We start from the raw sequence: 13,371 nt of genomic DNA on the forward strand, positions 1-13,371 counted from the left end.
AAATTCATTACAACGGAGCCGCGTAAACTTTCGTGAAAGAAAAGCATACCCACTTCCCGAGGGTTCTGTCAATGTCATAACAATAAACCAGATACTCCAACAACAGAGTACATATGTTTTCTAGTCACGATCCTTACATCTTTCACATAGATCAATCTACTTTGCTACCGAAAAGTGCTGAGTCATCATATGGTTGTCCTCACAACTAACACATACTATCATACAAAATGGTCGTTATAGTTTGCACACCAACGGTACATCGTACAAGTAACAAGTCTCGAGAATCCAGTTATTCAAAAAAAAACGTGAAAGTATTTCTACACCAAGTCGTTATGTTGACGAAAGCGTATATTGTAATATCATGATCGATTTGCATTCGTTGGCCACAAACTGTCACTACTCTAACTAATTCTTTTTCACTCAAACACAAACGCATACTTGTCACCATTCGTTTTCATAAAGCACGAGTTCAAGAAACTTACTTACTACGACATGAATTTTTATTTTTATGTTGTGTAAATAGGTAATAATTAATTCAAGTAACACTATATCAACATCATCGACTTGTGCTAATAGATTTACATGCGGTCTTGTGGTTTTCGTCGGGACATACAGCACGAACTAACTGTAGACTCCTCTCTGTTGTACAACTACTCGGTAATCGAAATGCATTAACATGTAAACAACGATCTTGTTTCGTCACACCAAAAATATGTTCACTGTCGCGATACTCCGCACAAGACGTGCATAGCCTTTTCACACTCGTAATAGTATACCAACGTCAAGCGATAACGTTTAACAAGACCAACGACACTGAACCCACGACGTTTACCTATGTAAAATTACCACTTTCACTTGCCAGTCCATCGTTTACCTGACTAAACATATTATTTTCCTTTGGAGATCTGACGTTTACCCAGAGTAAGAAACCATTTTCACTTGTAAATATATTTTTTCCTTGGCTAACAAACCTTTTTTCACTTGGAAATATATTTTTTCTCTGGTTAACAAACCTTTTTCACTTGGAAATATATTTTTTCTCTGGTTAACAAACCTTTTTCACTTGGAAATATATTTTTTCTCTGGTTAACAAACCTTTTTCACTTGGAAATATATTTTTCCCTGGGTAACAAACCTTTTTTCCCTGAGCAACAAACCATTCTCACTTGGTGGTCTGTCGTTTAGCCGAGTAAAAATATCATTTTCCTTTGGAGATCCGGCGTTTACCCAGTGTAACAATACATTTTCACCTGGAAAAATACTTTTACCTAGAGTAACTAATCATTTTCTCCTGGGTAACAATCCCTTTTCGTCTGGAAACTATCATTTAACTGAGTACCAATACCGTTTTCACTTGGAAATACATTTTTTCCCTGGGTAACAATACCATTTTCGTTTTGAAAACTGACAACCACACCGGTCAATTTGATATTTTTGTATATTGTTACAACAAACAGTGACGGAAATATACACAGACAACCAGTTTCAGAGTATACCCCATCGGTCGTATCACATCAATATCATCGGTTAACCACATACAATATGCTCTTGTACACCGAAACGCATGTTTTGGAAACTTGGACAATAGACCTCGATAGTTCTGTGATGTCCGGGTTCGTGCTTTGGATTTTCCAGAGTCAAAATGTCTGAATAAAACACCTCCTCGATGACGGTTGGTATGTGGATAACGATGTTCGGAAAACGGTTGGATTTATGTCACCCATCGCGATAACAATTCCTGGTCGAGTTTTCCTCCGGCATGTTTGCTATATTGTGTCTTTATTGGTCAATGTATGTCTCGACATTCAGTTTGAAATCGGAAATGATAAAGTATGTAACCGGATCCGGATATCAACTCTGAATCGATAAACCAATGAACAATATTCAAAGTAAACATGTCACACCCTGTGTTTCCACGAAAAAATACCATCCAGACATACGTCGCGCTTGTTTGCCCACACCAGTATACGCGCAAATGGAGGTGTGTGACATTGCATGCAATGCGTTGGTATACAAACATCGATCCACAGACATTATCATAGTCGATAGTTTTGATGTAGATCGAATGTCACCAGATAACAATACCAATAAGCCACATTGCAATGACTCTGAGTCAATCTGAAGCATGACATACAGACACACAAACACGGAACCGTAACATGGGTTATTCGCACGGCGGAGAAAGTGAACTGTACAGTACATACCAATATTGTGATCACAGTCAAATGTGCGAACCGTGTACAATCATATACCCAGGTTTTTGCTGGATATGTACAATTCCGATAAATCGATACATTTCTTTTCCCTGGACATCAATAATACAATCGCCATTCAAATGCATCACTCGAATTTGAGGTTCGTCCGGTGTAAAATCCATATCAAATAACACCAAAGTGTGCCTTCCGTGTTTTATTATTTCCACCGACGCTTCTTGTCTGTGTCGTAACACTGTGGTGCGGGGAGTTGAAAAACGATGGATTGTGAAACGGATTGACATGACCAACCGAAACGACGTCAATAGCCTTGTGGTGATGACAGTGTCAAAATGCTACCGATATGACGAGACCAACCCGATCTCTTGTAGCGATGACCGTTTCGAAATGTCGCCGGACGAATTAGACCCTTACGATGATGTGTTTTATGATTGTGTGTGAAATCGCGAGGTAGTGTTCTATTGTGGTGTACGATTGCAGTCTTCACAGAAACATACCTTATTGGATCACAGTATCAGTCCGAGATTTTCAGAATCACTGTTCGCGATATTTATCTGGAGTCGTTATGTGGGAGTAGCGACATCCATGCATCGTGACTGAAAGACTGATCGCAATCATTTCGAGCACCGTACTTCGATAGTTCACATTGGTCAAACGCTGTAGCCTCAGCGGAAAACTTCGGTCTCGACAACACGCTGGATATTGACCGATGTATCCAATTGATCTGGGTGGTCTGTCTGGAGATAGGGTCATGACTATCTTGTAATGTTACAACGCGATAAAACCATCGACTAAACCAGTGAACGGTGTCGAAATATCGATGTAATAGCGCAGACTCAGAGTCATTGCAATGTGGCTTATTGGTATTGTTATCGGGTGACATTCGATCTACATCAAAACTATCGACTATGATAATGTCTGTGGATCGATGTTTGTATACCAACGCATTGCATGCAATGTCACACACCTCCATTTGCGCGTATACTGGTGTGGGCAAACAAGCGCGACGTATGTCTGGATGGTATTTTTTCGTGGAAACACAGGGTGTGACATGTTTACTTTGAATATTGTTCATTGGTTTATCGATTCAGAGTTGATATCCGGATCCGGTTACATACTTTATCATTTCCGATTTCAAACTGAATGTCGAGACATACATTGACCAATAAAGACACAATATAGCAAACATGCCGGAGGAAAACTCGACCAGGAATTGTTATCGCGATGGGTGACATAAATCCAACCGTTTTCCGAACATCGTTATCCACATACCAACCGTCATCGAGGAGGTGTTTTATTCAGACATTTTGACTCTGGAAAATCCAAAGCACGAACCCGGACATCACAGAACTATCGAGGTCTATTGTCCAAGTTTCCAAAACATGCGTTTCGGTGTACAAGAGCATATTGTATGTGGTTAACCGATGATATTGATGTGATACGACCGATGGGGTATACTCTGAAACTGGTTGTCTGTGTATATTTCCGTCACTGTTTGTTGTAACAATATACAAAAATATCAAATTGACCGGTGTGGTTGTCAGTTTTCAAAACGAAAATGGTATTGTTACCCAGGGAAAAAATGTATTTCCAAGTGAAAACGGTATTGGTACTCAGTTAAATGATAGTTTCCAGACGAAAAGGGATTGTTACCCAGGAGAAAATGATTAGTTACTCTAGGTAAAAGTATTTTTCCAGGTGAAAATGTATTGTTACACTGGGTAAACGCCGGATCTCCAAAGGAAAATGATATTTTTACTCGGCTAAACGACAGACCACCAAGTGAGAATGGTTTGTTGCTCAGGGAAAAAAGGTTTGTTACCCAGGGAAAAATATATTTCCAAGTGAAAAAGGTTTGTTAACCAGAGAAAAAATATATTTCCAAGTGAAAAAGGTTTGTTAACCAGAGAAAAAATATATTTCCAAGTGAAAAAGGTTTGTTAACCAGAGAAAAAATATATTTCCAAGTGAAAAAAGGTTTGTTAGCCAAGGAAAAAATATATTTACAAGTGAAAATGGTTTCTTACTCTGGGTAAACGTCAGATCTCCAAAGGAAAATAATATGTTTAGTCAGGTAAACGATGGACTGGCAAGTGAAAGTGGTAATTTTACATAGGTAAACGTCGTGGGTTCAGTGTCGTTGGTCTTGTTAAACGTTATCGCTTGACGTTGGTATACTATTACGAGTGTGAAAAGGCTATGCACGTCTTGTGCGGAGTATCGCGACAGTGAACATATTTTTGGTGTGACGAAACAAGATCGTTGTTTACATGTTAATGCATTTCGATTACCGAGTAGTTGTACAACAGAGAGGAGTCTACAGTTAGTTCGTGCTGTATGTCCCGACGAAAACCACAAGACCGCATGTAAATCTATTAGCACAAGTCGATGATGTTGATATAGTGTTACTTGAATTAATTATTACCTATTTACACAACATAAAAATAAAAATTCATGTCGTAGTAAGTAAGTTTCTTGAACTCGTGCTTTATGAAAACGAATGGTGACAAGTATGCGTTTGTGTTTGAGTGAAAAAGAATTAGTTAGAGTAGTGACAGTTTGTGGCCAACGAATGCAAATCGATCATGATATTACAATATACGCTTTCGTCAACATAACGACTTGGTGTAGAAATACTTTCACGTTTTTTTTGAATAACTGGATTCTCGAGACTTGTTACTTGTACGATGTACCGTTGGTGTGCAAACTATAACGACCATTTTGTATGATAGTATGTGTTAGTTGTGAGGACAACCATATGATGACTCAGCACTTTTCGGTAGCAAAGTAGATTGATCTATGTGAAAGATGTAAGGATCGTGACTAGAAAACATATGTACTCTGTTGTTGGAGTATCTGGTTTATTGTTATGACATTGACAGAACCCTCGGGAAGTGGGTATGCTTTTCTTTCACGAAAGTTTACGCGGCTCCGTTGTAATGAATTTGTGTTAACTAAACTTGGATGGATACCACAATTGCGCTCGACTTACACATGGTATTCGCATACTGTACGCATACAAACTTTTGTGTAAACAACTCTGATGTTTCTGTTCGTACTATTGTTGTGTGTTGAACTATTTGATTAATAAGATACATGAACAACCATTCAGACAATAAAGGTCTTGAGGTAACGAAACAGTTTGAAAGCGTCACCAATCATTGTACAGGTTCGTAGCATGGGAATATCGAGTAAAGTTGATTACTTTGTGTGATGTAAATATCTTTCGTACTTTTGTAAGAGTAGTGGGGGTCTCATGAAAAAGTAACTAGTTGACAAAAAAACAAAATATTGAATGAAGGTTCGTCTGTTGTTTTTCATAAGTCAAGAGAGTGAAAATTGTTGTTGTTGTTTTTGTTACACTAAATCGAAATAGTGTGAAAGCGTCACCAATCATTGCGTATGTTCGTAGCATGAGCGAATATATTCGTGTACCATGAACATCTTTCATATACACTTAGTATGAAATGAGATGCGTGGAATAATAATTAGTGTCCTACAAAAGTAAAACTTGTTGTGTTTGCTTGTGTACTTTTTATCATTGTTTGTTGTTGAAAGACGGGTGAGTTTACATTTAAATATAGTAAGCAGGACAACTCGAGTAATAAATTTTGCTCGGTTGAAAATCGACTCGTTTGAAAATACCGGTCGATGGAGTAGCAGTATCAATATGAGTGGTATATTATTTTTCGCGAGATGCACCAATCTTCTAAGCATAACTTGTCAAAAATATATCGGGTCATAGAAAAGTAGTCGGTTGTTATGAACTCGAAACAAATGTACTTCGATTATCACGGTGATGGAAATTACGACCAACACAGTATTTCGTAAGTGAATGTGTATCGTTTGGTATGTTCAGCAGTCACTAAATGACAAAAATAGCAAACTGATGCAACCCGGTAGTTAAACGATACCGTTAAAAGTTGGATGTAATCTTGATTTACAGATGACAGCTTGATGAGTATTGTGATGACATTTATTTTAGCGAATGACAACGGAAAAATTTTCGATTGCATTGTCGGCGTATGTGTTACACAAATAATTCTAGTACACCTAACTATAGGATGCATTTGACAAACATCGTACAAATTGTTTCGTTGTGATGGTAACGACTTTCAGCGGTTTGGTTTCATGTCGGGAATTATTATTTGGGGGTTCGAAAACAATCAATACTACAAATGAACAACAATACAAAACACGTTAAGTGGATTACAGCGTAGCAAGTACTTCCTTGATAATACGATTGTTGTGTACCAGACATTTCTAACTGAATTGAATGCATCTAGCAAACATATTCCAATTTACTTTTGTAATGATCAAAGTATGTGAAATGGTGCGAATGGATTAGGTATTAATCAAGCGGCGGTATGTCAATTCACCTAGTGTGATATCTTGACATCGGGTAATGTGCGAAAGTGTTTCAATTCTCACTGCTGATTACGATGATAAAGTATTGTACCGGTTATTGTTTAACAAAGGAAATTGTTGTTTCATCTTTAGTCTTGGTTAGTGGAGACAATTACATTTGTAAAATATTTTCTGATATCTGCGATACGCAGGGTGATATGTACCAAGGTGGAATAATTTTCCATTCAAGAACATTTCAGACACGCATAGTTTTACAACTCAATATGTTAATAACAACGGTACTGAAAAGTTTGTTGCTGTCATAATAACCTTTACCACAACGCCGGGTCTAATTAACGCAAATAATGTAATAATCAAGCCATGATCAACTATTGCATATGGCACATCAATGTATCAATCCTTATGTTTACAGAATGGTAACTTTCGATATAACACCAGCGTTCGATTGTAAGAAATGAAGTCGCAACTATACGTTGATCAGACTTTCAAATCTCGTATACTCAAACATATTATGTTAATCTCAAATCACCTGCACCGAGTGGTAATTACTTTTGTCTTACAAAATATATCGCATAGTAATCTCTTTGTCTTGTGGTATAGTAACGACTTTTACAGTTGAACAAAAAAGACGAGTTGGTGGTATATGCCTGAAACCGAACTTGCTATGGATTTTAGATTGTAGCGATTGTATGGACTCGTGTATGCTTGGTTGTTTTCATACTGATACTGTTTGAGTTGGTTGGGTAAGTTACAAACGGATTGACTTGACAATGTTTTCGTGGTTGACTCTTTGAATATGGTAAGATGGTAAGATGTCGAGATGTAATACTATTTCCGTACACTCAATTACAACAAAACATAACCCGCATTCAAATAAGCCGTAAGCTACAAGTGGATTTAAAACTCGATGCTGTTTTGTGGTTAACTCAAGTCAGTAGTCATGTTTGTGTTGATTTCGGGAATGCTCATGACGAGTTGGTCGGATAAATTAGGTAATGTGGTAGTAACTATGATCTTACCGAGTTGCTGACATTCAAATATCTATTACGCTGTAATATACGGATTTAATTGTGATAAATTATTTCTCAGTTATTGTTCAGACATTCAAATCTCGTATACTCAAAATATAATATGTCCAAGTCAAAACGTATATGCACCGATTAGTAAATACTTTGTCTTTAGAATAGTAACAACCTTTACAATCGAATAAAAAAAGACCGAGCATACGAATACAACCAGGATGAATTAATTCAAATTCATGAGTTGCAGTGATATAATCAAGTAATTGAAAACTAGATTTTTAACAATTGGTAATGTTGTGAATAATTCTTTTGAGTATGGTAAGATGTAAAAATATCTCTTTGACAAACGGAAAGCCAGACCGTGAATAGAGTTGTGATGTTTCATTACTTGTTTCAAATCAATGTGTGTATAATATCGAAACGGGACTGTGGGGAAGTTGGTAGTCATGTTTGTCAATCCTATTTCAATTCACACTATGTCAAAGTCCAAATATTTCATTTTGGATTATCTGGATTTAGCTTTAGTACACTCCGCGAATGGATTCCGACACCGTACTATAACGTTTTTGATGATAAGGACTCGAGGATTTTCAATCAACAATACTGGAATTTTTTGATAATGTTAGAGCTGGCAAATGATTAGTTGCGTGATTTTGTTAAGAGTTTGATTTCGTGTTGATAAAGACAATAACTGTATAATACACATACTTGTGATTCTTGATTCTTGTAGAGTTATAGTTGTATTGATTCTATAAGTGCGAAAACAGTGGCGCGGAATGTGCGAATAATTCGATGCGGCTGAAAGTCGGCGTCAGTAATATTCGGTTACGGTCGAATCAAAAGATTTCTCAAAATAATTAGAATTGTACCGAATTAACACATTCAGATACGAATCAACTTGGTTTGTGCAGTAAGTTTCATTTCAAGTTGACAAATTGACACATTACTTGTATATTCACATGATTCTTATTATACAACTAAAGTCAACCACGTTCCGAAGTGTCAAAACATATAGCAAGCACCAGAAAGTGTCAAATTGTTGGTTTTCGAATCACCGTCTGCGACGGCTCTGTGACAAACTAATTACCGAAATATTACCTTGTGAGCGATCGGTATGTCTTTAACACCAAGTCACTAAAATGGTTATGCCCGAGACATTATCTTGTCAGCGATCGCGGGGTTTTGCAAACTATTTCACACATTTTTGAAGTGTTAGTTTGTGAACGCGGTTATTTGTTGATCGCTTTTCGTGTCGCTGCTGAATACTGAATACTCCTGAATGTAATAGTGCTGACTGGATTAGTGTAATAATCGATAGTAGCACGCGGCTGGCCGTGAAACAATTCCACACACAGGTCATTCGAAATATAGGTCGCACTGCTTAATCCTCACAACAAGCCACGTTTCCGTTTGTGCGGTTATTGTTGGTGACTATTCAACACCACGCGAGAGATGGTTGAAAGTGCGAATCACGACCGCACCCATAAGAACACATGGCGAGTCACCACAGATCCCGTAAGAATACATGACAGACACATTTATCGTCGTTAGCATGTCGCCGCCGTCTATACCCGAAAAGGCAACCATGTCGCCGCACCCATAAGACACAGTGGCACCATGCGACCGCAGCCTATACCCGAAAAGGTAACCATGCCACCCCCGCCATAAGACACAATGGCACCATGCCACCCCCGCCATAAGACATAAGGGTCACCATGCCACCCCCGGTTTTCTCGGCACCATGCCACCCCGCCCATAAGAACCCCAGGCAAATCACGAGCGATCTACTATACTACTACCTATACGCCTACTCGTGGTTCGACTTACGCAACTAAACCGCGAATACATCACGATTTTCAGAGGAAATTGAATTTTGATGATTTGATCGTCATGGCCACTTTCGGTTTGAAAATACTTCGTGGCCCACTTCTGAAAATTATTCTCGAAATATGGAAAATCTATATTTGTGGCGTAATAATCTCATGCAAACAGTATTTTGGACGACGTATGGTAAAATATTATGACTCTGGGCATGTCCCATTCCTTATGTAACTATTGTTTCGTTATACGTTTTTACAACGAACTTTGTACATTGGTTTGCATTCACACGAACCGAAAATGTTCAGTGTTTCGCACCACCCCAATTTATTCAACTGATGAAGTCAATATCTAACCATTAGATCCCTGCAAAGTTACCTGCGGACAAACTGCGATGACTGTTCAATGTGATATGAGATTTTTGAACGAGAAATTGCGAATAATACCCATGTACTTGAACACGAAGTCACGGTACTGCCGTCTACAAGGGACGTATAATCGCTACTACCGTGATCAAATGACTTGGAAAAAGTATTTCCGTTATACCTCTTGTGGGACGCAGGCTGAGGTACATTTTTGTCGCAGATCTTACTTCTATACTCGTCGTTGAATACCAACAACGACTACTTTGACCATACATGGTCATAGTTACCAGAAGACATTTATACGAAAGTGACATATGAGCATTGAGCATATGAGCTTCGTTACATCTTTTATGAAGCTAATATTTGTCGATAATTCACTAAGGGTTAACATATCACATATAGCGTGTTTGAAGCTCAATGATCATTGCGCACACACTGTACCAGATACAACAAAAAATAATAATATTTTCCTAGCGCCTTGTATATGTGGATCTTATTAGCCATAATGAAGAATTCCAATTAAATCATAAGTCAAGTTTTGTGAAATGAGTTTGGAAAAAATGACATAATCCTAACTTTCCAAATAAAGTGGAATCGATAAAATGACTGATGATGAAGAAGCCTACTTCGCGATATCCGTTTGTAAAGTAGCATATTTCGACTGCCTCGTGCTCAAAATAGCGGGTGTCAGAAAAATCACAGATCTACCAGAATTATGTGGTCAAATCAATAGCATCAGTTCCATCCACCATATAATATACATTTATGAAAATCTATGGCTCAACGCGTTACACTAGTACCAGTATATAAATGCATACAAAGACTAATTTCGACGTTGTGCTGTCCCGAACTGTTTTTACGCTTTCTCGCAGTTCGGCGCAGACTACGTCACGTACCGAAACTATCTGCGCGCTGGCGATTTTAAAAATACTACCACTGATTCCAACTCCATCATCACACGAACAGCCGGTCATTTCGAGGTAAGAACGATCACATTCGCAGCATGTTGATTTTCACTTCCCTGATTCGACAGTACAACATTGACATAAAATTGCAGTTCAAAATGGAGTGTACTCTTGCAATACGGAGTTTGCGTAACGCCTCTGAGGAGATGACACACCATGCCTTGTCATTCAATGAAACATTGGCTCTCCAGGATAAGAAAAGTATTTCCATAACAGGAGCAACACATGCTAAAATTTACGAGTACGTTGTTATTATATGTATTAGGTGACAGAAATATGCAACGTATCACTTGCCGGTATGCGATTACATTGGTTACTGCAATTGATGTTACTGAGTTATCATCAGACGCCCTTTGTATGGAAAGTAAATTGAAATTATTCCTTAGTCACGACAATATCACTAGCACCGGTGGCATACACTTCAAAACAGAATATTAATAACAGAACCACATGCTACGAAACAATATATGGGAATTTGTGGAAGGGGTAACATCAAAATGAAAGAATATATTAAAAAATAATACACCAGCACATTCAAAATTAATACTGAACCTTATAATTTGACTTGGAACGGATTGACGAATACTTTGTTGCAAACGCTGAGATGCACGACCCACACACCGATTAACAACTGCCTTGTAAATCATGTCACACTAATTATTCGCAGGTAGCACATCCTTCCGCGTTCCATGTAGCTACGTGGTGAATACAACACGACGTCGACGTTCCACTCGTGGAAAACAATGACTTGGAATTGTTTAATTTGGTCTTCGAACCTGTTACGATCTATAATAATCCAAGGGGAAATTCTAATAAAATGGGTACTCTGTCGGTACAAAAAGCTTTTCTTTGTGGAAAGCTCAAAATTAATGTTCAAGTCACTCTGACAATGTGTTATGGATAACGATTGAAAGGAAACATTAATTTGATATAGCATTTATTTCAAAATCTAATTCATCAACAATGAAAACCATAAGAGCCCCGTGTTTGAGGGTTCTTATCAAATACATTCACGGACCAAAATGAATCCCAGGAAAGGGTGCTGAATGCAGCCTTTCGATCGACAGATGTGGCAAAGTTGTTATCCACCTTCACTATAAAAGAAGGGTGATGGTGATTCAATTTGTTCGGAAACGAATGACATTGAGCCTAGAACATGACATATCAAATCAAATTGCATAATTCACATCGAATTGCTAGCAGGCAGTACAGCTGTTTCAATGGCGAGCGCGAATGCAAGGGGTTACAATGCACAAGTGCACACTCTGCACAGTGAACCATGCACATCAACACACTGGGGTTGTTTTATGAGTGTGGCTGTAGGCCTACAAAATCAACCACTTGAGTGATTCGACTTCGAATAGAGTGTTAGTCACCGAGTCGATGAAATATCTACTTTTTATGCGACCACAAAGTACGCCAGTTACACGTCATATAGAGATAATCTGGTATTTCCGTGACAACGCCGTGGGTTGATCACGGCCTCACAGCAATGTCACTTCTGCGAACTAGAGTAACTTTTCGTATAGCCTATGCCTACTACAAGGATCGAAACCATGATTCACATAGTAGAAACGGACAAATATTTTCAGTAGGCCTGCTCGAAAACATCGCCTCGCACTATAGTCACTATTCGACTCGAATCATTGTGCCTTCTCGCTACACACTGTATTGCCGCCCTACACTCACGCATTTGCGGAATTCGATTGCTGCATTTAAGCATGGGTTACCATATTTTGGAATCGGGAAAGGAGGACAATTTTTCAAAATTTTCAAAGTTGCAAAACCGAAGGAAAATCAGGAAAAAACGGTTAAGTTTTCCCACTTCGTCGTCGGTTGACTAAAAGGTTAACTTACCGGCTCATCTCCAAAAATACAAGTTTTTTTTCTCTCACTCCGTCCATTGGTTTACTAACAACAAAAAAGGTCAACTCTCCGGCCCAGCTCCCGAAATACCCGCCGGAGCGTTATTTCAGTGCTGATTTACTGTATCTAAGTCGAATTTGCCATATATTTAACCGAAATTCTCAAAAAAGAGGACAAAATCTCAAAAAAGAGTACAATTGGGCGTCCTCCGAGGACACTTTCAAAAGAGTAAAAAAAGAGGACTAATCTTCTTGAAAGAGGACTTATGGTAACCCTAATTAAAGGCCTTGTTTACACTCATAACCAGGACCGTAACTGCCACACCCCAAACCCCCCAATTGGGGGGGGCGAGCTCGAAGGGGGCCCAAAATTATATGGTGAATGAACATAAATTATAGAGTATTGTTTTGAAAATTTATGCAACTCTTTCAAAAAATTTTCGCGCTGGGCGCGATCCGTTTCGCACCGGCGTGTCTATTTTTCGACATGCCGGTACGAGAGAAGAGTACCGTAATTGAAACCACGATATATTACATATTAATCGTGCTAGGTCGTTGCTGTTCATTTCTGTAAATAGATATTGTTCGTACTAGTTCATTGATACCTTGTTATTTGATATTTATTATATCGAAGACGTCAAAATCGTGTATCAAACACCGTAGATAAATATGTTGCAAAATACACTGTGTCGGCAATTCGCGCGTCATTGACCACTCTCAGATAACGTTCTGTATGTTTCGTTCTAGCCGTCTTC

At 38.4% G+C, this 13,371-nt stretch overlaps 1 protein-coding gene across 6 annotated transcripts in view; it reads left to right on the forward strand.

Annotated features, from left to right (window-relative positions):
• LOC145457684 (uncharacterized) overlaps window positions 1–13,371 on the forward strand; it is a 126,472-nt gene that overhangs the window by 101,221 nt on the left and 11,880 nt on the right. For all 6 annotated transcript variants that reach the window (XM_080335949.1, XM_080335944.1, XM_080335946.1 and 3 more), the window contains 3 exons: window positions 9,784–9,989; window positions 10,659–10,766; window positions 10,844–10,992. In XM_080335949.1, the coding sequence (XP_080192075.1) occupies window positions 9,784–9,989; window positions 10,659–10,766; window positions 10,844–10,992 (463 nt within the window). The remainder of the gene's footprint in view (window positions 1–9,783; window positions 9,990–10,658; window positions 10,767–10,843; window positions 10,993–13,371) is intronic.

Source organism: Botryllus schlosseri, chromosome 15 (assembly GCF_051294905.1).
Source record: "Botryllus schlosseri isolate E-star chromosome 15, Bs_hap1, whole genome shotgun sequence".
Lineage (NCBI taxonomy): Eukaryota > Metazoa > Chordata > Ascidiacea > Stolidobranchia > Styelidae > Botryllus > Botryllus schlosseri.